At 33.3% G+C, this 23,696-nt stretch overlaps 1 protein-coding gene across 1 annotated transcript in view; it reads right to left on the bottom strand.

Annotated features, from left to right (window-relative positions):
* LOC140441140 (homeobox protein Hox-A4-like) overlaps positions 1–23,696 on the bottom strand; it is a 123,462-nt gene that overhangs the window by 78,867 nt on the left and 20,899 nt on the right. Inside the window, exon 2 of the mRNA XM_072531604.1 lies at positions 19,204–19,745. Coding sequence (XP_072387705.1) covers positions 19,204–19,714 — 511 coding nt within the window. The 5' untranslated portion in view covers positions 19,715–19,745. The remainder of the gene's footprint in view (positions 1–19,203; positions 19,746–23,696) is intronic.

Genomic DNA, 23,696 nt, shown 5'->3' on the forward strand with positions numbered 1-23,696 from the left:
AAAAAACCGTTGTAAAGTTTTTCATAAAGTTTCGTCTGCATTGAAAAAATTCCTTCGTATATATGCATTCGTTGTTATCCTGTACTATGTCCGATCGTAAAATTGCCCTTTCGATAATAAAAAAAACCTCCATCACAATTCGGAAAACATTATTCTCCCTTGTACCCGAATTAAAGGCATATCCATAGGGCCATTCTCCCCCTTCCTGCACGATGCCCCTTCCTCATCCTGCTTTCCTCTCCCTGCAATTAGCTAACTTGATTTGGGAGATCCCTATCCAAGAGCGGATCACATCTCGCAACGTGTTGTCGAATGTTTTGTTCAGTTGCCTCCGGCTCCCGGCTAACTCGATTTTGCGCCACGGAATTTTGTACTTTTGTTTTAAACGCAGTTTTCGCCATTCGGATTACTACTACTGTACGGTCATTAGCGAAATCGATATATTTTTTTGAACGAAAATAACTCAAAACAACATCCTTCATTTATGGCATATACGTATAAAAAATTAATCCAAAAGTACATTTCCTTAAATTAAACATTTGTTAAAAAGCATTCTTACATATATGATGGCTTTTTCTTCGTCTTTCAGCATTTCAGTTGGAATTGTATTCTTTTCATAGGCTTTGTTCTTTCATTTTCTTTGATGACGTTCTCAATTTCGTTTGCGCTCATTTGGGACATTACTATTGAGATATAATCGTTAGTTTCAGATTCCGTTTCGAAAAGTAACGTGAATTGTTATTTTAGGCATGCAGATAAAAAAATTTAGCCGTAAAACCTTAAGATTGCTTTAATTATTTGTGTTGAACTATATATTGCGATTAAGAAAAATATACTAGAAGCAATAAAAACGAATTTGAAGAAAAATCTAAAAATGCTAAAATGCGAATAAAAATAAAATGAAAATAAAAACATTATAGATTCTCAGAACAACTAAGATATGTTAAACAAACAGAAAAACACGAGGCATTTCGTGAGAGCTTTGTCAGACTGAATGAGATAGTACACCGTACTATAAATAAGTATGTGGTTAGGTTAGGTAATGATAAGATCATTACACTATAATCTCAAAAAAGAGACTTAAATTCGCATGACCTAGAAAATCATATAATTTTTCGGAAATTCTCAATAATTCTAAGAATTCACCGTTGAGTAATAACCAAGGTTAGCGGATGAAATTGTTTTGACGACTCCAAATGTCATTATATATATATATATATATATATATATATATATATATATATATATATATATATATATATATATATATATATATATTTCTAATTATTTACGACCGTACTGTGTTAAATATTGATTTATTTATAGACCGATATTATTTATAGAGAATTAATTTGGCTTCTTCAGGGCTGAAAGAGAAGAAATTATAATTAGCTACTATATATTATCTATTTAAAAAAAACACTGGAGATTTTACCGTAACTTAGAATTGTAGAGTTAGGATCTTAAAAAAAAACTTTGCTAGTAACAACATACTGGTTTTTTGTTACTATGTGAACTCAACCATACTTTGCAGAACAAATATATCGTTCGATCTTTACAGAAACATTGCGATAAAGAAACTACCATTTCCTGAGCGAATAAAACGTATTGGTCTTAATCTAGAACAGTTCAACCTTACTATGCCTATTCATGTAAATTTTTCTGCTTGGATGATCAAACCTCCAAAAATAGACACGTCTCTAAAAGAACTCCCGAAAGATTCCACACATCCTTTCCTTATACAGCAAGCTTATAAAAATGTAATATCCAAATACCCAGCAACCCATCAAATCTTCACTGATGCTACCAAATGTGGTGAAACGGATGCTGCAGCCTACATCTACGAAAACGTCAAGTCTACCATACGAATCTCAACAAATTGGGGTATATATACCAGAGAACTTATGGCAATTCACCAAGCCATAAAAAATGTGGTTTAATCAATGAAAGCAAATTTGTTATCATCACCGATTCAATGAGCGCATTACTTGGAATAAAACAGCTATATAAAACTCACGCCATACTTCTCAAGATCAAATAAGAGTTATCTTATCTACAGACTCAACCAAAAGATATTTCCTTCATCTGGGTACCTTCCCATATGGGAATAAGTGGTAATGAGGAAGTGGACAAGTCTGGCAAGCAATGCAACAACCGACCAAAGTATTGCTATCATAAATCAAATGCCTTAGACCGATCACAAAGTAAATATCAAAGCCCACATGTACAGAGCGTGGCAAACTACTTGGGATCACGCCAACAAATTCAAAGAATGTCTAAGTCAAGTAGGAACCAAACTCATCTTACCAAGTAAAAGAAAAGACCAAGTCATCATCAACTGACTCCGAATAGGACATACTTTCCTTACCCACAAGCATATCTTCAACCAGGAGGCTGCTCCGATGTGTACCAAGTGCAACACTCAGTTATCAGTGAAACATATAATTGTCGAGTGTCCAGTGAAGCAGAACGAAAGAATTTCGTGTGCTCTTAGTGACAATTTAAAAAGTGTACCAACGTCAAACTTACAGTCTTTATTAAGTTATCTTAAAATGACTAAACTATATACCAGATTGTAAAAAAATATTATTTTTTTTATGTAACAATATGTATCTTACTGTTTGTGTATATCCCTCCTCTAATAACCCTTAGTAGTTGATGCGGGTATATTTGTTTAAATAAAAAAACTTAGAACAAGATTCTACGGCATACATAATTAATAATTCGAGGAAAATAACGATACCATACATTAAAGGATTATCAGAAAAATTTAAAAAGATAGGAAATAAATTCATTTCAACAACATTCAAAACAACAAACATATTGAGATATATTTTATCTAAAACTAAACCTAACAATGAACAAGAAAGGACAAAGAATTGCATTTATAAAATACCTTCTGAATGTGATCAGTTTTATTTAGGTGAAACATCAAGGCCATTAAATGTTAGAATAAGTGAACATCGATCTTATATTCAAAATAGTGAATTTGATAGATCTCAAATATGTAAACCCGCGTGGGAAAATGAACATAGGGTTCAATAAAATGATTCAAGTATTGCCCTAAAAGAAACAGATGGTAAAACGAGAAAAATCAAAGAAGCGGCTCTAATTATGCTAGATGACACCAATTGTTTCACAAATTATTCGGCAGAATGCAGTAGGATCTGGTTATCCATATTAAAAAAGGAAGTTAATAAAAGCAAAATACCACAACTAGTAAGTCAGTGACATATCGAGGATACATCATTTATGTTTTTTAAATAACAAAACAGAATACATAAAATCAACATTTGTTGTTTATTTAGTTTTAAAAAATTAGCAATGGGATTAGACATGGGCTAATCATTATCTCCATTATTAGCAGATATTAATTATCCTTCATATTAATAAAGGTTTTCGAACAAAACATTGTGCACAAAGTCGGCACAATACATAAACATGTAATACATAAAGACATAATACACAAACGCATAACATACAAACAAATGAGACGAAGCTATTTTTCGATCCCCCCGTAAATTTCCAGTTACTACAAGATGACCTTGATTGCATTCGAAATGGTGCTCTACTTGGATGCTGCCTCTTAATGTGGACAAATGGGTAGTTCTTCACATGGGTGAAAATAATCCGTGTCTTTCTTACTCTATTAATGGGCGCGTGTTAAAAACAGTAAAATCACATAATGATCTAAGTGTTATAATTAATAAAAATCTAAGTTGGTCGGAACATATTTTGCATATTTCTAAAAAAGCCAACAGTAAATAATATCTACTAAATAAAACGTTTGCGAAAGTGTCATTTATGAGCTCAGTTCATCTGTATAAACTGTACATTCGTCCAGTTCTGGAATATTGCGGAACTGTTTGGTGTCCGGTATTAGTGCGCGATCGTAATATACTCGAAAACGTACAGCGGCAGTGCACTAGGATATCTTTTGGTCGCTCAAGACCTACGTATACAAAAAGAATGAATATGGCAAATCTCACTACATTTAAATAACGTCGACTTCTAGGCGATTTAATTATTACGTTTCGGATAGTAAAATACAACTTTGGAAATGTGAGGGATATGTTTATACTAGAAAATGACAATCGTCTTCGTGGCCACAAACTTAAGTTTAAATAGGAAACTTTTTTAACAACAACTAGACAATTTTTTCTCTGTAATCGAGTGTTCTCGATATGGAATAGCCTTCCCGCTGAGATCATATACACTAGTGGCAAAAATTCTGGAAACTTATTGTTTTTTTAGCAAGACTCGTCTCATGATCATGATTTATTACTATTACAATTACATTTTTATTTTATTGTTTTATATTCCTGCATAATATTTTATGTATTTCTCACTCTTTTTTTATTAACATCATTATTTAATAAAATATGGAACCAGATTCAAGCGAAACGCCGAAAATCCGAGATTTGTGAATGGCAACATTGGCAATACTGTATTGTGTCAGGGTTTTGCTAGTCAGTCAACAACCCAACTGGAAGCGGTTAGGTGGCCTTTAGTGCAGTTTTGTGCTGATTCCAGTGTTTATTAGTGACATTAGGTAGCTGTTACTAAGGTGATATTGTTTAATTGTCGGAGAGGAATTCATCAGCGTCGGTTCAACGAAAATGGCAGCCAGAAACCCAAAACGTGTTGACTGGTCGCCAGGAAAGAGAGCCAAAGCAATTATCCTTCGAGAAGAAGGTTACATTTATCAAGAAATAGCAAACAAATTGGGTGGTGGCGCCACAAAATCAGGTGTAATGAAAGTTTGCAAACGTGGAACCAACAAAATCAGCAAAAAGATCTGGCAGAAAACCCAAAGTTAGTCACTACGATGTGCGTAGAATATGCCGACTTTCTTTAGAAGATCGTCGCAGATCCGCAAAAGATATTAACGGTATTGTCAAATCAACTGGATTACAAATATCGGACCGCACTATCAGAAGAAAGTTGTGTGAAAATGGATTGCGAGCACGAATTCCTAGAAAGAAGCCGTTCCTGAACAAAAAACAGAGGCAAAAAAGCATTGATTGGGCTTTGGCATACAGAGGGTGGACAGGAGAACAATGGAGTAAAGTAATTTGGAGTTATAAAACCAAAATCTCGATCTTTGGGAGTTACGGAGTGAAGTTTGTTCGCCGCCGACCGGGAGAAGACCTTTTGTCCCAGTGTACTACGGTCACTATGAAGCATCCTGTGAGTGTTATGGTATGGGCTTTGCATGACCACTAATGGAGTTGGACGTTTAGCAGTAATAGAGGGCAATATTAATGCAAAAAAATATCAGGAAGAGATACTGCAAGCCAAACTGCTGCCGACTATCAGAGATTTGTTCGAAGGGGATGCCCAACAATGCACCTTCCAGCAGGATGGAGGACCTTGTCATACGGCTAAGACTTCCGTGGAATGGTTGAGAAACCATGATGTTACTGTTCTGCCTTGGCCTGGAAATAGTCCCGATCTAAATCCAATAGAAAATTTATGGTCAAGGCTGAAAGTCTTAGTATCACGCCGAAACCCAAGCAACAAGAAAGAACTGATAGAAGCCATTATTAAAAACTGGTTTAGAGTTATTACACCAGAAGATTTGCCTCGTCTCGTCAACTCCATGCCTCGCAGAATTTCCTAAAAAACAAAGGTTATCCTACCAAATAATAATTTTGTTGATAATAATCATTGTTCCATTTTTTTTAAATATATCTACTAATAGCTAACGGCTGTTGTTTTATTTATTTTTAAATTTTTGAGGATTTTACCCCTTAAAATAGATGTTAAATATTAAGTAGAGGCATAAAACGATGTATTAAAATTATAGATAAACGTATAAATAACAAGTCTTGTAAAAAAGAGGAATGCTGATAACAAAACTAAAATTTTTGAAAAGTTTCCAGAATTTCGGCCACTAGTGTATGCTCCATCTGTCAATATTTTCAAAATTTAAACTGCATGACCATCTGCTCCATAGTTGAACATTTAATTTGTACTAAACACTTGCTATTGTTTTTGTATATTTATTTAGTTAGTTAGTGCTTAATATGTAACTATTGTAATGTAACCATTTAATTGCATACTATATAACATTGTATTCACATGGGCATATGGGTTTTGTGGCCCCTGCTCAAATTTATTGTAAAATAAAGAAATAACTAAAATATTGCACAAACACACAAAATAATCAAAATTTAATATCAACCTGAGAGCACAAATAGATACCCCCTCAGAATTTTTTAACTAAAAGCGTGGCTATTTTTCTATAAGACCGCTAAACACCTTTGGTTACAATAATAGCTCACATTTTTAAAATAACCTTTTTTAAAAACGATTTCTGGAGTGGAGAAACGTCAAACAGAAACAAACAGACGAGAAACAATAAGTAGAAAATGTAATTTTTGTTACAATCAATGGTGGCTTAATCCCATATAAACATAGTATTTAACTTAGACATGCCATAATAACAGTTTCAGAACCAATTGAATTGAAATTGTGTTTAGGTTATGTTAGGTTAAGTTAATTTTCAATAAATATATTAAGTAAAATAACAATACCACAAGAAAATAGCTTCAAAATAAAAGTTTTTATTGAACCAAACCCCGTACATTTAATTACAGTATATTAATTGATAGGACAATTAAAACAGTTTAACTGCAACGACTAAATTACGGGAACCAAATTTTGACGTTTCATGCACTAAACAATAAATAACGTAGCAAAAAACAATAAGCGGTATGTTACATATTCATAAATCGATAGAGAATTTTCAATTTTTGACGAATTGTTCATTCATTGTCGAAAATTCCATTGTCAATATTTCCGCTTCAGATAAACTCGGCGTAAATATTTGCTATTCATTCGGTCGAAACATATCTATCAAAATCTTTAATAATCTACAATTGACATATGATGTCTTTTTCGTTATTTAATTACAAATTTGGCAACGATTTTTTTGGCCTTAGGTTTGAGACCTATTTAGTCAGCCAATTGGTTGAATAAGTAGAAACAAATAACTTTTATCCTTCTTTTAAAGGCTATAGCGGGATAACATGGTCAAAATTGTACCATGCTCGATTCAGTTTTGGGTCTGACCATTCGAAAGGACATAAATAAAAACCCACTCAGTTAATTTTTCAAGTCCCTAGGTGCCTCTGGGGGTTCGCTATAGGAAAAAAAGTATTTTTTTAAAAAATATTTTTTTTAGACGCTTTATTGCTGCAAAAATCTGAAAAAATTCATGAAAGCGTATTTTAATAATAAAAAACTGCCTGATTTTTTTCAGATTTTTAGCTTGAAAATTGAGCCCAGGAAAAATATTTGAAATTTTCAGTGATATTTTAGGTTATGTCGGAAATTTTTGGCCAACTATAAAACAATTTTTTTTATGGGTTTTTTCCCGTTCTGTCGAATGGCATAGGTATTATTATCATTTTCAACGTGAAAAATGCCTAAAAATCGAAAAAACTGCTTTTTTGGCATTTTTCTGAAGTTTTTGACTCGTAACCTCAACAACCTACACCTAAATTATAATTCATATTTTTATATGTATTCTTACCTTTACAATCGAAATAAGCTTTTTAAACTATTATTTGTTTCCTACAGCATGCTCCAAAAACCGAAAAACCCCGTTTTTTCGGCGTTGTTTTTAAGCTTTCGCTATGTAACCTCTAAATTCAGTGTCTAAATGAATGGTAATTTACATTATAATTTAATTAATTAATTTACATAGCATTAGTTTTATCTCACAACATTCTCAAAAACCGAAAAACCCCATTTTCTCCATGTTTTTACTGCATAACCTCAAAAGACTCTAAAAAATGAACCATATTTTCGATATCTTTTAATTAATTTTTACAGCTGCTCGTACGCAGGAAAACAAAATATTTGTTTTAGAGGTAAAGAAAATTTATATATTTACTAATTAACAACCTATATTTACAATATTCTATTTAATCTAGTTACATTGAATGACATAATAATTACATTTTATTAATCTTCCTCACTATCCTCGTCGATTACCGGATCAATCACCGTTTCACCAAATATTTCTAAAAGAAATTTAGCTGGTCTAATAATGTCCGATTTGTACCTAGCTTGCTTAAATAATATATAATAGCAGCAACATGTGAGCAGGATCCAACATTCATTAGCACAATCGCACTAGTGACGTAAAATTGCATTGTAGCCAATAGATTCTGTTTTATACTCAATGTAACATTTATAAATTTTCTAATTGCGTCGCGTAATATCAACTACCATGCGGCGCAACTATCAACGCCATGCTTTATGTTACAATCAAGCTCCCTGGATATGCGGAATGTAGGGCTAAGACATGAAGGCCAAAACAGTTAAGTAAGTATAAAATATAAAATAAAAGAATAATGATATAAGTATGGGTATAACGTATCTATCTACTCTTGTATCTAAGCGGAAGATTAGGGCATGGACGAGCGTGGTACGAGCTTATGAATGTATATAACAAGGATCTCCAAAGGTATGGAACTATATAGATATGCGTCTGTGTATAAGTGCATGTACATTGTGATATAATATCACGTATATAGATATATTTGCTAGCTTAAAATTCCACAACTTTTGAGTGTACAAGTGCGTTCTAATTCACGATTCATTTTTCAGAGTCTTTTGAGGTTATGTAGTAAAAACATGGAGAAAACGAGGTTTTTCGGTTTTTGAGAATGTTGTGAGATAAAACTAATGCTTTAAACAGCTGATTTTGATTGTAGAGGGAAAGATACACGTGAAAATGTAAATTATTATTCAATTAGACACTGAATTTAGAGGTTATATAGCGAAAGCTTAAAAACAACGCCGAAAAAACGGAGTTTTCGGTTTTTGTAGCATACTGTAGCAAAAAAATAATAGTTTTAATAGCTTATTTCGATTGTAAAGATAAGAATACATATAAAAATATGAATTATCATTAATTTAGGTGTATGTTGTTGAGGTTATGAGTCAAAAACTTCAGAAAAATACCAAAAAAAGCAGTTTTTTTCAATTTTTAGACATTTTTCACGTTGAAACTGATAATAATACCTATGCCATTCGAAAGAACGGGAAAAACTCTTAAAAAAATATTGTTTTAAAGTTGGCCAAAAACTTCCGACATAACCTAAAATATCACTGAAAATTTCAAATATTTTTTCTGGGCTCAATTTTCAATCTAAAAATCTAAAAATCTGAAAAAAATCAGGCAGTTTTGTATTACTAAAATACGCTTTTATAAATTTTTTCAGATTTTTTGCAGCAATACAGCGTCTAAAAAAACTTTTTTTTTTAAATACGTTTTTTTCCATAGCGAATCCCCAGAGGCACCTAGGGACTTGAAAAATTACACACTATACTAAGTTTGATTGGAAAAGAAGGTAAGACATTAAGATGTTTACAATTAGCCTGAAAAAATAAACTCCAAAATCTGAAAATTTACTTCAAAAACCAAGTACCTCTGACATCAGGTTACTACTACAAGATTGTAAAAATAAAATCAGTGAAAACAATCACTCGTATACAAAAGAAATAGGGATTTTTTATGAATAAAAAAATTTCACATTTTTATACCTATGTTAGATTTAAGTTTTAATTAAATATTTTATATCTATCCATCATGTTGTTCTGCTTTATTGTGTTCTTCCAATATTTGTAGGTAGTAATTAATAAAATTTAGTTTTTTTTATTATTTATCACATTAACAATGCACCTAATCCTAAGACTAACGAGCATTTTATGTTTAACTTAATCTACTACTGTAGTTTCCTAGGTATTCCCAAGGGTTCATCTTAGAATCTAATAATTATTGTTGCACACTTCACTGTTGTGGCTAGGTTCACTGCCCGAATTTAAACTGACAGTGACATTTATAGATTGATCACTATCACACAAGTTCAAAAGGTTTGGTGGGTTTGAGCCTGCGGACTAGGTCTTGATTATCTAAAAGTTCTAACACTTCCCTGTTCGTATGGTTGTGGAGTCAGTTTTCATGACCTTTGACAATTTTCTTTATTTCTTCTTTAATTGTTGTTATAGGAAGTTCCCGATGTAGGTCTTTGTTGCGGATATACAATGGGGCGTTTACTATGTTTCTTATTATTCGGTTTTGGACTCTTTGAAGGAAAGCATAGTTACTCTCACTAGTACAGCTCCATAACTGTTAACCATAGGACCATCCTGATTGGAGCATTTGTTTGTAAACTATTACCTTGTTTTTGATTGTAAGTTGTGAGCTTCTATCTAATAACCAATATAACTTCTTGTATTTCAGTTTAAGTTCTTGATTTTTCTTTCTGATATGTTCCTGCTACTTTAATTTGCTATCATATTTGAGCATAATCATTTAAATTTCGTAACTGATATTTTAAAATTCAACTGATAGGTACATTACTTTACATAAATCGAAAATTCAACATTAATAACTAACTACACTACTACACAATAAAACTGAAAATGAATATTTTTATTTCATTTTTTATCCAACTTATTTTATATCCATCAGTTTTTTCCAGAATTTTTCAACCCTCCCGTCAAAGTAAAGGATGACATGTGACAATGTGACATGAACAAATTAAGAACGCTAATTCGGAAATGTTCGTTAGGGGCGTTGCAGTAGGATTCATTCCTCCCGTGACCGGCTAGTGTACAAAATTACAAAATGTACATGTTGCCAAGTTTCCCTTTAAGAACATGGAACTTGACGAAATATTTTAAATTATTTCGTATGTTTAAATTGAAATTTAAACACTTATTACATCAACCTATATATCTGTCACAATTTTTAGGTATCTACTTAAATTAAATTTATTGTGTACTTAAGGTACAACGCGTTGTACTCGCATGTGACATGTTGTACTAAAATGAATAAAGCCGGAGACACACATGCCTATTATTAGCACAATGGTATACCAATACCTAACAAGCACCAGCTACTTTCCCCAAACTGGCATGCTGCTTCCTGGCATGCTAGCTAATCGCAAAGAATTTGATTTTTCTTGGTAGTAGCATGCTATGAGATGCAAGGCGCATGCGTGGGGAGTGTCACTGGCATGTGTGAACGCGCGCTACCGCTACGGGCATGCCAGTGGCTAGCAGAGGATTGTCAGATTTTTGTTGTCTATTAAAAATAAAATAACCCGTGACAATGCTTACACACCCAAATCCCAAATTTTTCTCTTTTTTCTTTTCCGCTTCGGATTAATTATTAAATTTCAAACAATATTTGCTTGTTTAATTCATTCCGAATACCTTCCATGGATACCCTGTTTTTTTGTTGTGAAACTCACAAATTTTTAATTACAAAACAAGTACTTTAGTTTTAGAAGAAAACCACCCGATTGTGACTACTAGCACTGGCATGTGTAAAAATCTATCCTGCTTTTTCGCATTGCCAGTATAGACAAGCGAGCTACTGGCATGCCAATTACTAGCAAATGTGTTTTGTGCTATGCCAGCTACTTTTTCAATTTACTGGCATGAGTATAACCGGCTTAATGCCCGTAAAGCCGGAGATACACATGCCTACAGCACAATGGCATACCAGTACCTAGCAAGCACCAGCTACTGTCCCCAAACTGGCAAGTACGTTAACTGGCATGCTAGTTCCTGGCATCCTAGCTAATCGAAAAGAATTTGATTTTTCTTGCTAGTACAACGTTTATAGCATGCTGTAAGATGCAAGGCGCATACGTGGGGAGTGTCACTGGCATCTGTGAACGCGCTTCTGCTGCAGGCATCGGCATGTCCGTAGCTAGCAGAGAATTGTCAGATTTGTTATGTTGGTGATAAAAATTAATCGTTTTATTTTTAAACTTGTTAATTTAAAAAATGTTTAGTTGGGGTAATGAAAAAACCATCAAATTTATTGTTATATATCGAGAATTGGAGTGTCTTTGGAATTCTAAATCATCTCTATATAAAAATAAAATAGCCCGTGACAGTGCTTACACACCAAAATCCCAAATTTTTCTCTTTTTTGAGTTCCGCTTCGGATTTATTATTAATTTTTATTCATTCCGAATACCTTATTAACTACAAAACAAGTACTTATGAAAACCACTCGATTGTTTACTAGCACTGCATGTGTAAAAATCGACCCTGCTTTTTCACCTTGCCAGTATCGGCAAGCGAGCTACTGGCATGCAAATTGCTAGCAAATGTGTTTTGTGCTTGCCAGTTACTGACCTATGCCAGCAACTGGCATAGGTCAGTAACAATTGAAAGTACAATTTATTAAAAACAGTAATTAATATTTTAAAAATGGAACTTCAAAGCATTTCTACTGTCAAGTAATTTTCCGAGAAGGCACTGAAATCTATTTTAACTAATCACAAATAATAATATCCAACTAATTTATGATACGCCCTGGTGTTAATATAAAAAACGACACTGGTTTAACCAGAACAAGGAGTTCATTAATAAAAAGTATTAGTCACACTAACACCAGGCTTAACGATAAGTTACACAGTGGCGGCCCCAAACAATAAATATTTTGGAATAAATATTAAATTAATATAAAAAATTATAATGATATTAAGAATTTATAAAGTAATAAATTATAATTAATAAAGTATTCAGAAAATTATTCAGTAACAGATATTTTAATCTTGTTCAGTAATAATGACAATTAGAAAGGTCAAGTTAAAATATATCTTAATATGGTAATATGTGATTAAAAGAAGTTTTCTTTTTATTATAAAGCTAGATTTGTCTTTTTGTTACATTTATAACATTCATGTTTTTTTGGAATATCAAAATTTTTTATTCAAACCAATTAAAAATATTACTTTTTCCGAAAATATAGTGAAATTTCACCACATATTTCATGTTAGCACCAGGAAAATGACAAACCACATCATGCTACTCACGCTTGTATACAAGCACTTATACAGCACTACAGGTAAAACTTATTGCAAAAAGAGATTTGAAATTTGTTATAGGGATTTCTTCTTACCTGATTTTCTTCAATATGTACAAATTAAATATGTGTTTTAAAATACACTAGCAACAAAAGGCTACAAAATAAGTATGTACAAGAACAACTTATAGCAATGCATTGCTGAAATTAAATAAAAACAATACTCGCTGAAAGTTAATCACGTTTTATACATAATTATTTGTGTAAAATTTATTTATATTCACGGTTCTTTTATATAATTCAGCCTTTAGTTATTTATTTCGCTACTAAACCTCACTTTAAGAAAAACTACGAATGAGTTATAATTAATTTCAGTTAGTTTTGTGCTAAATGTAAAGTAATACCTTAAAATAATTGATATAATTGATACTGATCAGTTGATCAATATTTTTTCCTTACATAAATGGTAGTGTGTGTTTGTGTGTAAGGAGAAGTTTGTCTTCGAACTTTGTCCAGTAACCACAGATCAAGTAAATGGTACTCAATATCAGGAAAATTAAAGAACTATTCCCATATACTTTATAAAGCATTTGATGAAAAATTACGATTTGTTCTCGCTGCCAGAATATTTAATGAAGTTCGTTTAAATTGTATAGGTTGTAGGTCGATTGGCTAGTTTATTTCAGACCTTAAGTGAATGTATTACAGTTTTATGTAACTACTCGATTTTTATAAGATAAGATTTCATAAATCTTTAAAAAAAGGAATTCTAGTAGCAACTTGATCTACTGGGCTAATTTTAAATGCAATGAATTATGTCTAAGTTGAGTATTTTTACGTATTTAAATCAATGGGTGTAAAAGTTTACAAGGTTAGTGGTATTCATTCATTATAAAATTATATCAGTTGTTGACTCCAAACACAAGTCACGTATGTCATTGTATTGGTCAGTCCCACGCTACAAATTTACATTCACAGGATACACTGAATTAAATAACTGATAAAAACTTTGTCTTAGACATGTTTTCAAAAGTATTTTGAGATAACACAAACATTCTAGAACAAAATCGCACACTTTCTCATGAAACAGCCTACGGTTATCTCACTCCAAGTGTGTTTCCTTGAAAATATTTGAAACTTTATCGACAAAAACGCTGTAAATTAATTAAATAAAACCAAAAGGGATGCCACAGAAACCACTAAACTTGAATTGATATAAGTTTATAAATAGGTCGATTTGTAACGGTCTTTTAAAGGCGTTTGAAGCAAAAACAAGGCTTTCGAGATAAATATTTACATGTAAAATATACGATTGTGTCTTATTTATAAAATATAGTTATAGAATATTTATTACAGTAATTTAATTCGCACTTTTGTTTCGAAAGTAATAGACGCCATTTTTACGAGCACCAATGACATCATTCTATCACAAGTAACACTGAATGGTACGTTTGTTATAATATCATCTGATATACGTACATGAATTAAAATAAATTTTTAAACTAAAATATTCGCCTTTAACATTAATAATGTATGTATTGTATTTGATAGAACATACGTTAATCAGCGCATTAATCAGCGCCTCCATTTATTTTTCCTTCATGGTTGTACCAAAAATACTAACACCTTGAGTTCTAAAATAAATTTAGACCTTTTCTAAACATTTTTGTTGCAATCTAAATTATAAAATGCAATAAAACCAAACTCAAAGTTGGTCGACCAAAAAATTCTAAAGGACATACGACTCCCTTTTCTCCAAAAATTGTCCCGCCTATGCTTTAAAGTAAAGTATGTAGATTTGTAATCTAGTGTACGTTGTTAAAAATATTTTACACAAGCTTTTATATCTCTATCTCACTCGATACGAGTACTGGAACTACTTGTTTGTCTGTTTTTTGGGAAAGATTGTTACAATTGGATAAATAAAGAAGAAGAATTACTTAAATAATAAATATAATTGTTGAAATTACCGAAATAAAAGGTAAAATATGATGTTATGGGACAGCTAATGGATATACCTTGTACGCTCTTGCCGCCATATTTTGAATTTTAAATGAGTTATACTCACCACAAATTATCGCTATCACTATAATCCAACATATTGTTACATTGTATGATAAATATAGACATATGATATATATATATATATATATATATATATATATATATATATATATATATACAAATGAGTGACAGAAAAAAGAGTACCTAGTAATACTGAATTTATTATAATTTCTAGGAATATACTTGTTTAAGTTAGGACAAAAAACGATCAGTGTTTTTGTTATATTGTCTGTTCTTATATAAAAAGTAAGTAAGCGATACCTAATTGTATTTTGTGAACACAATTTGGCATTTGATCATTGTACAATACGTTGGCTTACTTTGGCCACATTATGCGTAATAATAAATACTGATCGACTTCTATCGACTTCTACAGTTGATTCTACAAGGCAAGATGGAGAACAAGAGAGGCCCTGGACGTAGACGTATATCCTGGTTGGCTAATCGTAGCAAATGGACTAATCTAACGTCTATTTCGAGCTGCCGTGAATAGAATAAGATGGGTCAACGTGGTCGCCAATATCGCTAGAAGATAGGCACCAATAGAAGAAGACAATGAGTTGTGAAGAGCTGCTTCAATATGTTCATTATGCCTAGAATGAAAAGATGAGCCAATTCTCAAGAATTTAGCAAGTTTATAGGTGGAAAAATGCAAGGTTACTAAATGCATGCTCATCAGCAGAACACAACAACCTCCGATGCAATTGACATTAAACAACCGAAAAATAGAACAAGTGGAGACATACACATACCTTGGAACCACAGTCAACACAAAATGGGACCAGTCAACAGAAATAAGATCACGAATTGAAAAAGCGCGAAACGCGTTCAACAATATAAAAAAGTGGTGCACAAGCAAAATCTCAATGGAACTAAAATTAAGACTGGTCAAGTGTTATGTCTTCCCGGTCTTGTTCTATGGAGCAGAGGCATGGACCACAACGGAAGCCACCCTGAAGAAACTAGAATCCTTTGAGCTGTGGATATATCGCCGTATTCTTCGGATATCCTAGACAGACCAAATCACTAACGTAGAAGTAATGCAGAGAATGGGCAAAAGCAAAGAAATAATCTTCACCGTAAAGAAACGGAAGCTTGAGTACTTCGGACATGTCATGAGGCATACTAAGTACCGGCTGCTACAGTTAATAGTCTAAGGAAGAATCGACAGTAGGAGGGGACCGGGAAGAAGACGACACTCATGGATGCATAACCTGCGACAATGGTTCGGACTAACATCGACCGAACTGTTCAGAGGTGCCGTAAACAAAGTCAAAATAGCCTTGTTAATAGCCAACGTCCGAAACGGATAGGGCAAAGGAAGAAGAATAGGTGGCAAATAGAGAGCTTGCGTGAGGCCAATTTGTCCTTTATAGAAATACTCACGAGGGTACAGAGAAGTACCAATACGGTACTCTGTTCTCTGAAGTGGCATCAGGAATGCCGTACACAAAAAGCTAGAGATACAGAGATGCAGTGTTACTTCAGAGATGCAACCCTGTCCCTGACCTCCCATAATTGTCTCCCAATCTCCTGGTACATGGGAGAAATTATCTGCTGGACCCATTCTCCCATCTAATTACCACAGTTTATCTTCTTATATCTGGGACATGTCATGAGGGGCAAACGTTGCAATTAATAATGCAAAGAAGAATAGAGGGTAGAAGGAGTCGCGGAAGAAGACGCAACTCCTGATTAAACAATTTACTGCACTTCTGCTGACCTCTTTAGACCAGCGGTATCGAAAGTGCGAATTGCCATGATGGTTGCCAACCTTCTTAGATGAGATGGCACATAAATAAGAAGATCTTCCCATATCCTACTCTGATGTCGGATAGCGGCATCACCAGTACCAAGATAGAGCGTAAGGAAAATGATCCTGGATCGGTTTATTATTGGATACTACAAGTTTTAAATTAACCGAACGATTACCGGTATAAGTCATCCCCCACTGGTAGGTCAACAGCTATAGGTTAAATAGCCCACACGTGGTAGGGCACTTCATTGCCCTGGAGCAATGAAGAGCTGAGAAATTAAATCCGAAGACGAAAGAGCTAAATTAGTCAAAGGCATTGAGATGTGGAAAGCCACGGGATGACTACCACAATAAAGTTCCGCATATATATCCTTAGTAAAATCATCACGGACCCACTAATCGATAATTTACTTAATGATCATGAAGCTCGGAGAGAAATGGAAAAGTTTTAAATGACTTGCGTTTTAATTAATGCTGTCGATTTGTTGTAATGAAACAACTTTATGAATACTGTCATGAATACGGATAATGATGAATTTGAAGAAAATTAAATGCATGATAACTAAATCCGCAAATTGGTTGTTGAAAACACTGTAATTGAGAATGTGGATATCTAGAAATACTTGGGAATATAGATATCATCAAATGTAGGTCAAACCAAAGAAATTAAGACACATATTGAAATAGCAAATGCATCATTTGTTAAACTTAAACAGTTTCTTTGTTGTCGGGATATAAGATTAGGACTACGCCTAAAGATGCTTCGTTGTTACGTGTTTTCTACTCTTCTTTATGGTTTGGAAGCATGGATATTAAAACAGGTGCATCTGAATGAGTTGGTCGCCTTTAAATTTTGGTGTTATAGAAATCCTGCGAATATCATGAACTCAAATAATGTCAAACTTAGAAGTAACTAGAAGGATAGGAAATTAAGCGGAAATAATATTGACGATCAAAAGAAGAAAACTTAAGTATTTAGGACATCTGATAAGAGAGCAAAAATACTCATTATTGGATTCTATTATGGAAGACAAAATTCGAGGAAAACGAAATGTAAGAAGGCGAAGAATATCATAGCTCAAGAATTTGAGGGAATGGTTTGAATGCAGTAGTCAAACTATTTAGAGCGGCGCCAACAGGATCTGCTAGCCATGATGATTTCCAACCTTTGATAGAAGATGAAACTTAAAGAAGAAGAAGATGCTGTGCAAGGGTGAGGAGGCGACGTGGTGAAAGGCGAGATCCTCAATGTTCTATGAAAAACTTGTGCACCACACTGTTGAAATTATGGTATGTAGGGCAGGTCAATTATAGTGTTCATCAGAAACAGCATTGCCAGGCGTGTGTTTCCACCAGGAGGTGAAACATTCACATTTAAGGACGTTTTTCAACCCACTTTTCCAACAAGATTATGCTCGACAGCATAAATCCAGAATTACATTGGCCCATTTTGAAGACAAACTCGATGTTTAGGCTTGACTTTACAATTTTCTGTACCGTCGCCTTATGGATAGGAGCATAGTTTGGCAAAGTATGGCTAACATAGAATGGAGACATTAGCACCAAGAGGATGAAATGGATCTACAATTACCAAAGGAGAAATTGAAAAAGCACTATACCATATGACAAATGATAAAGCCATAATAACGGATGAAAAACCTATAGAAATCTTAAGACTAATAAGAGAGAACCACATTGATATAATACTAGTAGAATTATTTAATGAAATGTGGAGAATATAAAATAATCAGCTTGATGAAACAAGTTTTAAATCTTTACATACTTTAAACAGCACTACATACTTGGAAAAGAAATTGTAATGGTATGGGAGATGAGTTAAATAATACTTACATATATACACAACAATTTGCAGATAATCAAGCTGTCACTTTAAACGAAAAGAAGCTGAAGTTAGCTGTAGAATATCAGAAAGGGAGACTAGTATTTAATACCAAAAAAACCAGAGAACAGACCCAGCAAATCTTATACTAGATAACAACAAGGAGAGATTGTTGATAAATACAAATATCTACAAAGAATATTTAATCGAGAAAGAATAGAATACCAAGAAATTAACACCAAAATAGTTTAAGCCAGAAAAGCTATAGGATGCCTTAACGGAATTCTCTGTCTGGAATAAGAATATAATAAAAAAGAAAAAGTTTAATATGTATAAATAAAAGTCTGGTAAAAAATATGCTATTAAACGAATATGAAACGTGGCGATTCACAGATAGAAACCGAAGAAAAATAGAAGCCACGGAAATGGAGAGAATAAGAAACGAAGAAATCAGAATAAAGAAATGGATAACATATAACAAAAGAAGCTTATATAGTACGGGCTTGTACAGCAAATAAAAAACAATATCTGTTCGTATATAATTGAAGTGAGGGCTCGAATAATAATACAATATATACAGTATTCTATTTCAAAAAACCAAATTGACTAATAATATCAGAAAAACAATAAATCTGGTAACATATAACATTATTTGCCAACCGTTTGGAACTAAACAAATTTAAATAAAAAACTTACCGGTTAAATCTGGTAACCTTGGATAAAACATGCCAGTTCTTGCAAACCATTCCAATTGCATTTGATGAATGTGATTTTGGTTGTGGTGTCCTACGGGCATATGAACTTTTTGAACCATACTTCCATCTAGCGAGTGAAATGCGGAGCTTTGGTTTTGCGACTGATACCCATAAAATCCTCCTCCGTTGGGATAGATGTGACTCAGTAGTCCTGGCCTTGGGACAAATGTGCTTTGTGGTACTTCTTCGCTACCAGGGGATATAGGAGGACTTCTACTTCTCGTGGAAGTTGGGGATATACTTCGTGAGGTTTCTGGAGAATTGACCTGGTCTCGATCTGTTCTGGTTATTATGGAATCTGTTCTGGCAAGTAAAGCATCCGATCTAGATAATAAAGCATCTATACAGAAGGATGGTTTGTTTTCTTGAAGTTTAGTGCTCATATCTAGAGATCTGGTTTGATATTGTGGAGATAATATTTGACGGTGATCCGAATCCAAGTATTGCGCCATATTTCGTTACTCGCACGCTTAGGTGAAATAACTGAAACAAATAAATAATATTATCTAACATAGATAAGACGCTGAGGAAAAGTTGGTATTTGTCGAGTAGCTAGAAGGAGCGGTAAAGAAGTGCAAAATACCCAAAATGGAATGATCAATAGAGCAACTGGATTTATAAGGGTTTCTAATAAAAAATGCTCTAAAACAAAGCCGGAGATGAAGCTAGTTACATATTCTTTTAAACAAAAAAGGTTTCTTGTAGTTTTTTTCTAAATTTGATCGTTTTTGAGCTATAAATAATTTAAAATGGAAAATGAAACGAAATATTGACGATTTTCAGGCTCAAAAACACTAGTAAAAAATATTATTTTTAAAATCATATATATACAATAGGGTGGAGCGAAAAAATCGATATTTTTTTTTGACATGTAATACCTGCGAAAAGTTGACCCTACCTATATATGCTCCTACCTGTATACTTGCTCCTAAAATTTCAGTAGAAAATAAAAATATCTTCAGAGCTCCACTGCGCATCAAAAAAAGAATAAAATCAAGAAAAATCGATTTTATTTATTTTTTACTTTTAATAAATAAAAGAACCTTTTTTTTATCGATGTTAAAGAAGTAAACCAAGAAGTATGAAAGAATTTCAAAAGAAAAAGGGAAAAATTATCTTAAAGATCACAATCCCTAGTATAATGTACAAGATAATATTACAAATTTCAAGGAAGACAATATATCCTATTCGTCGTATTCTGAGTTGTCGGATGAACTTGGGAATATTTCAGAAGGTTAACCCTGAAACTTCAACAATCATATCACGTCGCAGTGCCAATCAGCAAATGATATTATATATTCCCAATTTAGCATGGATTTCGAAACAATTTGGCATATCAGACCGGTCCGCAGCAGCACTTGCATCTGCACTACTGCAAGATCTGGGAGACATTTCGAAAAATGACACCTCTTAAAATATCTTATGTGGACCATGTTACCAACGTTGACGTCCTACAGCGCATGACAAAAGAAAAAGAAGTGCTTAATTTAATTAAACAACGTAAGCTTGAGTACCTCGGCCACGTGATGCGGAACGGAGAAAAATATCGAATTCTTCAACTCGTTATGCAGGGTAAAGTATTTGGCAGAAGAGGACCGGGACGCCGTCGTATCTCGTGGTTGAAAAATCTCCGACAATGGTTTGGGATGACCTCAGCGGAGCTGTTTCGCAGAGCAGTCAACAAAACCATGATAGCCTTGATGATCGCCAACATCCGGACCGGATAAGGCACTGAAGAAGAAGAAGACACCTCTTCCGTTAGTAAAAAAGTAAGCTCCGAAGAGCACGTCAAAAACACCGTTCTGCTCTGCAAAGTGAATTCGAATCATCCACCGCAGAGATAGGAGGATTATACTTCGATGGCAGAAAGGATAAAACTCTGTGCCAAGAAAAGGTTGGAGAAAAACTTCATCGCAAGATAAAAACCGAAGAGCACATTTCGTCACTTGAAGAACCAGGTTCTAAATATCTAAATCACATTACTCCAACGTCAGGTATAGGAAGACATATTGCCACATCTATATTAAATTTTTTTGAAGAATCCGATATTGGCACAGGTAATCTTTTGGTAGTAGGCTGCGACGGTACAGCAGTCAACACTGGGAGGAAGAATGGGGTTTTACGGTTTTTAGAGACAAAACTGAAACGTCCTCTGCAGTGGTCAATTTGTCTGTTACACATGAATGAATTGACCCTCCGGCATATCTCTCAATATCTCGATGGAAAAACTTCGAGACCTCGTGAATACTCTGGCACTATAGGTAAACTACTGGAGTCTTGTGAAAATTTGCCAGTAGTCCATTTTGTTTCTATTCATACCACTCTACCACAATTAGATGCTGCAGTTATAAGAGACCTCAGCAGTGATCAAAAGTACTTATACGAAATTTGGCATTCGGTTTCTAGTGGAAAGTGCTCGATAGGTTTAGCAACTCGTAATCCGGGTAAATTATCACATGCACGATGGGTAACAAAGGCAAATCGTATATTGCGTGTTTACGTCGGAAGTGAAAATCTTTCTTTGGTTTTAAGATCTTTGGGTCAATTTGTGATAAAAGTTTATGCGCCAGTGTCGTTTAATATTAAAACAGAGCCATCGTGTAGTGAAAGAGCAAGATACGTCTTTAAAATATTTCAATTGTCACGCTACCTGAGCAACGAGTTAAAAGCCGTCATTGAACCTGTTAATTTAGTAAATGGTTTATTTTCTATATTAAAAGTATTTACAAAATAAGAGATTTGTATTGTTTTCTATATTAAAAGTTTTTATAGAATAAGAAATTTGTATTTTCTTGTCTATTTAAATGTAGAAGACTTTTTGAAACTATAAAAGTTGGTAAAAAGCCTAATAGTTATTAATATATTTAGCTTCCGCGCAATTGCATTAGAAAAAAAAAATTTTATTATTTTTTTTTGTTTCACACTGTAGAACCCTGAAGATGAAATAGGAGAAAAAAAATACATGGTACCTTCTGCTCTATGCAGTAAGGCTCTCGAGCGTTTTCATCCATTTTAGGCAAAGTAATTTCTATTTGGTCTTCTTCACGACTGTCGCTAAGCAGTTCTTCAAAATGATTCGCCCACCTGTTTAGTATCTGTTTTTTGTCACTAATTATGGAACCATCTCTATCTTTACTATTTCAGTTTACATAAAAATTAAATTAGAGTCTCTAAGACCTATTTCAAAAATACATTGAATATAAACAACAAAGCTACACATACAGCTTTAAAGAAGATTACAAATACAGGTTTTATATGAAATGACAGAAGAGGTAATAATGAAAAGGCTGGACGTCCAAGGATAGATAATAAAAGAAAGAATTTAAGAAGGCACATAGATTCTTTCCCTGTAATAGAATGTCATTACTGCCACGAAAAACATATGAGTACGCACACAAAAAACATATTTATAGGGGGAGTTGAACTTATCTGAAATGTATCGATTGTATTTGAAGCAGTGTACAGAAAATAATTGTTAGTCTTCTAAAAAGCATTTATATGAAAATATTTTCAATACTGAGTATAATATTTTGTTTTTTCAGCCAAAAAAAGATGCATGTTGTATCTGTGAAGATTTTAAAAATCTATCCAATGCAGAGAAGCTGAAAAACCAGAAAAGCTTTGATACTTGCATTAATGAAAAGAACCAAAGTCGATTAAAAAAAGAAAATGATTTAAAAATGTCTTCTTCGTCAACTGTAGTATGTTGTTTTTACTGAAAGCAGTTTAAGTTGTTCCAAACGGAGACAGAAGTGATTTTTTATAAAAGAAGGCTTGCCTGTTATAACCACACAAATACGATATAAATAATAAACAAGGATATTGCTATTTACGGCACGAAGAAGTAGCTCGTAGAGATGTTAACGAAATAGGTAGTTGTTTGCTAAAATATTGAGGGACCATGTTACGGTAAAACATATTTTACTCAGATAATTGCCCTAGGCGAAATAAAAATAAGTTTGTATGGGCTCTTTATTCCTACATTGTACTAAATACACATACTGAAATCATTACTCACAAGTTTTTTGTGGTGGGACACATCCAGAACGAAGGCGATGCAGCATGCTCTTATAGAACGTGAAAAAAAACGTGCTCTGAAAGGAGGACCACTGTATATGCCTTCACAATTAACACCTATAATAAATTTGGCAAAGAAAAATAAAAAACCCTATATTACTAACGAATTACAAAATGTCATGGATATTAATGCTTTGGTTAAAAATTCAGACAACTATACCAAAAATAACAGCGGAGAAACAATTTAACGGACTGATATTATGAGTTCATTTTTGAGCCTTAAATATCGTCATTTTTCGTTTTATAGTTTTGAATCATCAATCATCATAGTTTTAAATTGCAAAATGCAAAAATATTTCATGGGTTCATTTTTTCGAACGAACCCCCGCTTTTCGCCTTATCTAAATAGAACTATTC

Source organism: Diabrotica undecimpunctata, chromosome 5 (genome assembly GCF_040954645.1).
Source record: "Diabrotica undecimpunctata isolate CICGRU chromosome 5, icDiaUnde3, whole genome shotgun sequence".
NCBI classification, from domain to species: domain Eukaryota; kingdom Metazoa; phylum Arthropoda; class Insecta; order Coleoptera; family Chrysomelidae; genus Diabrotica; species Diabrotica undecimpunctata.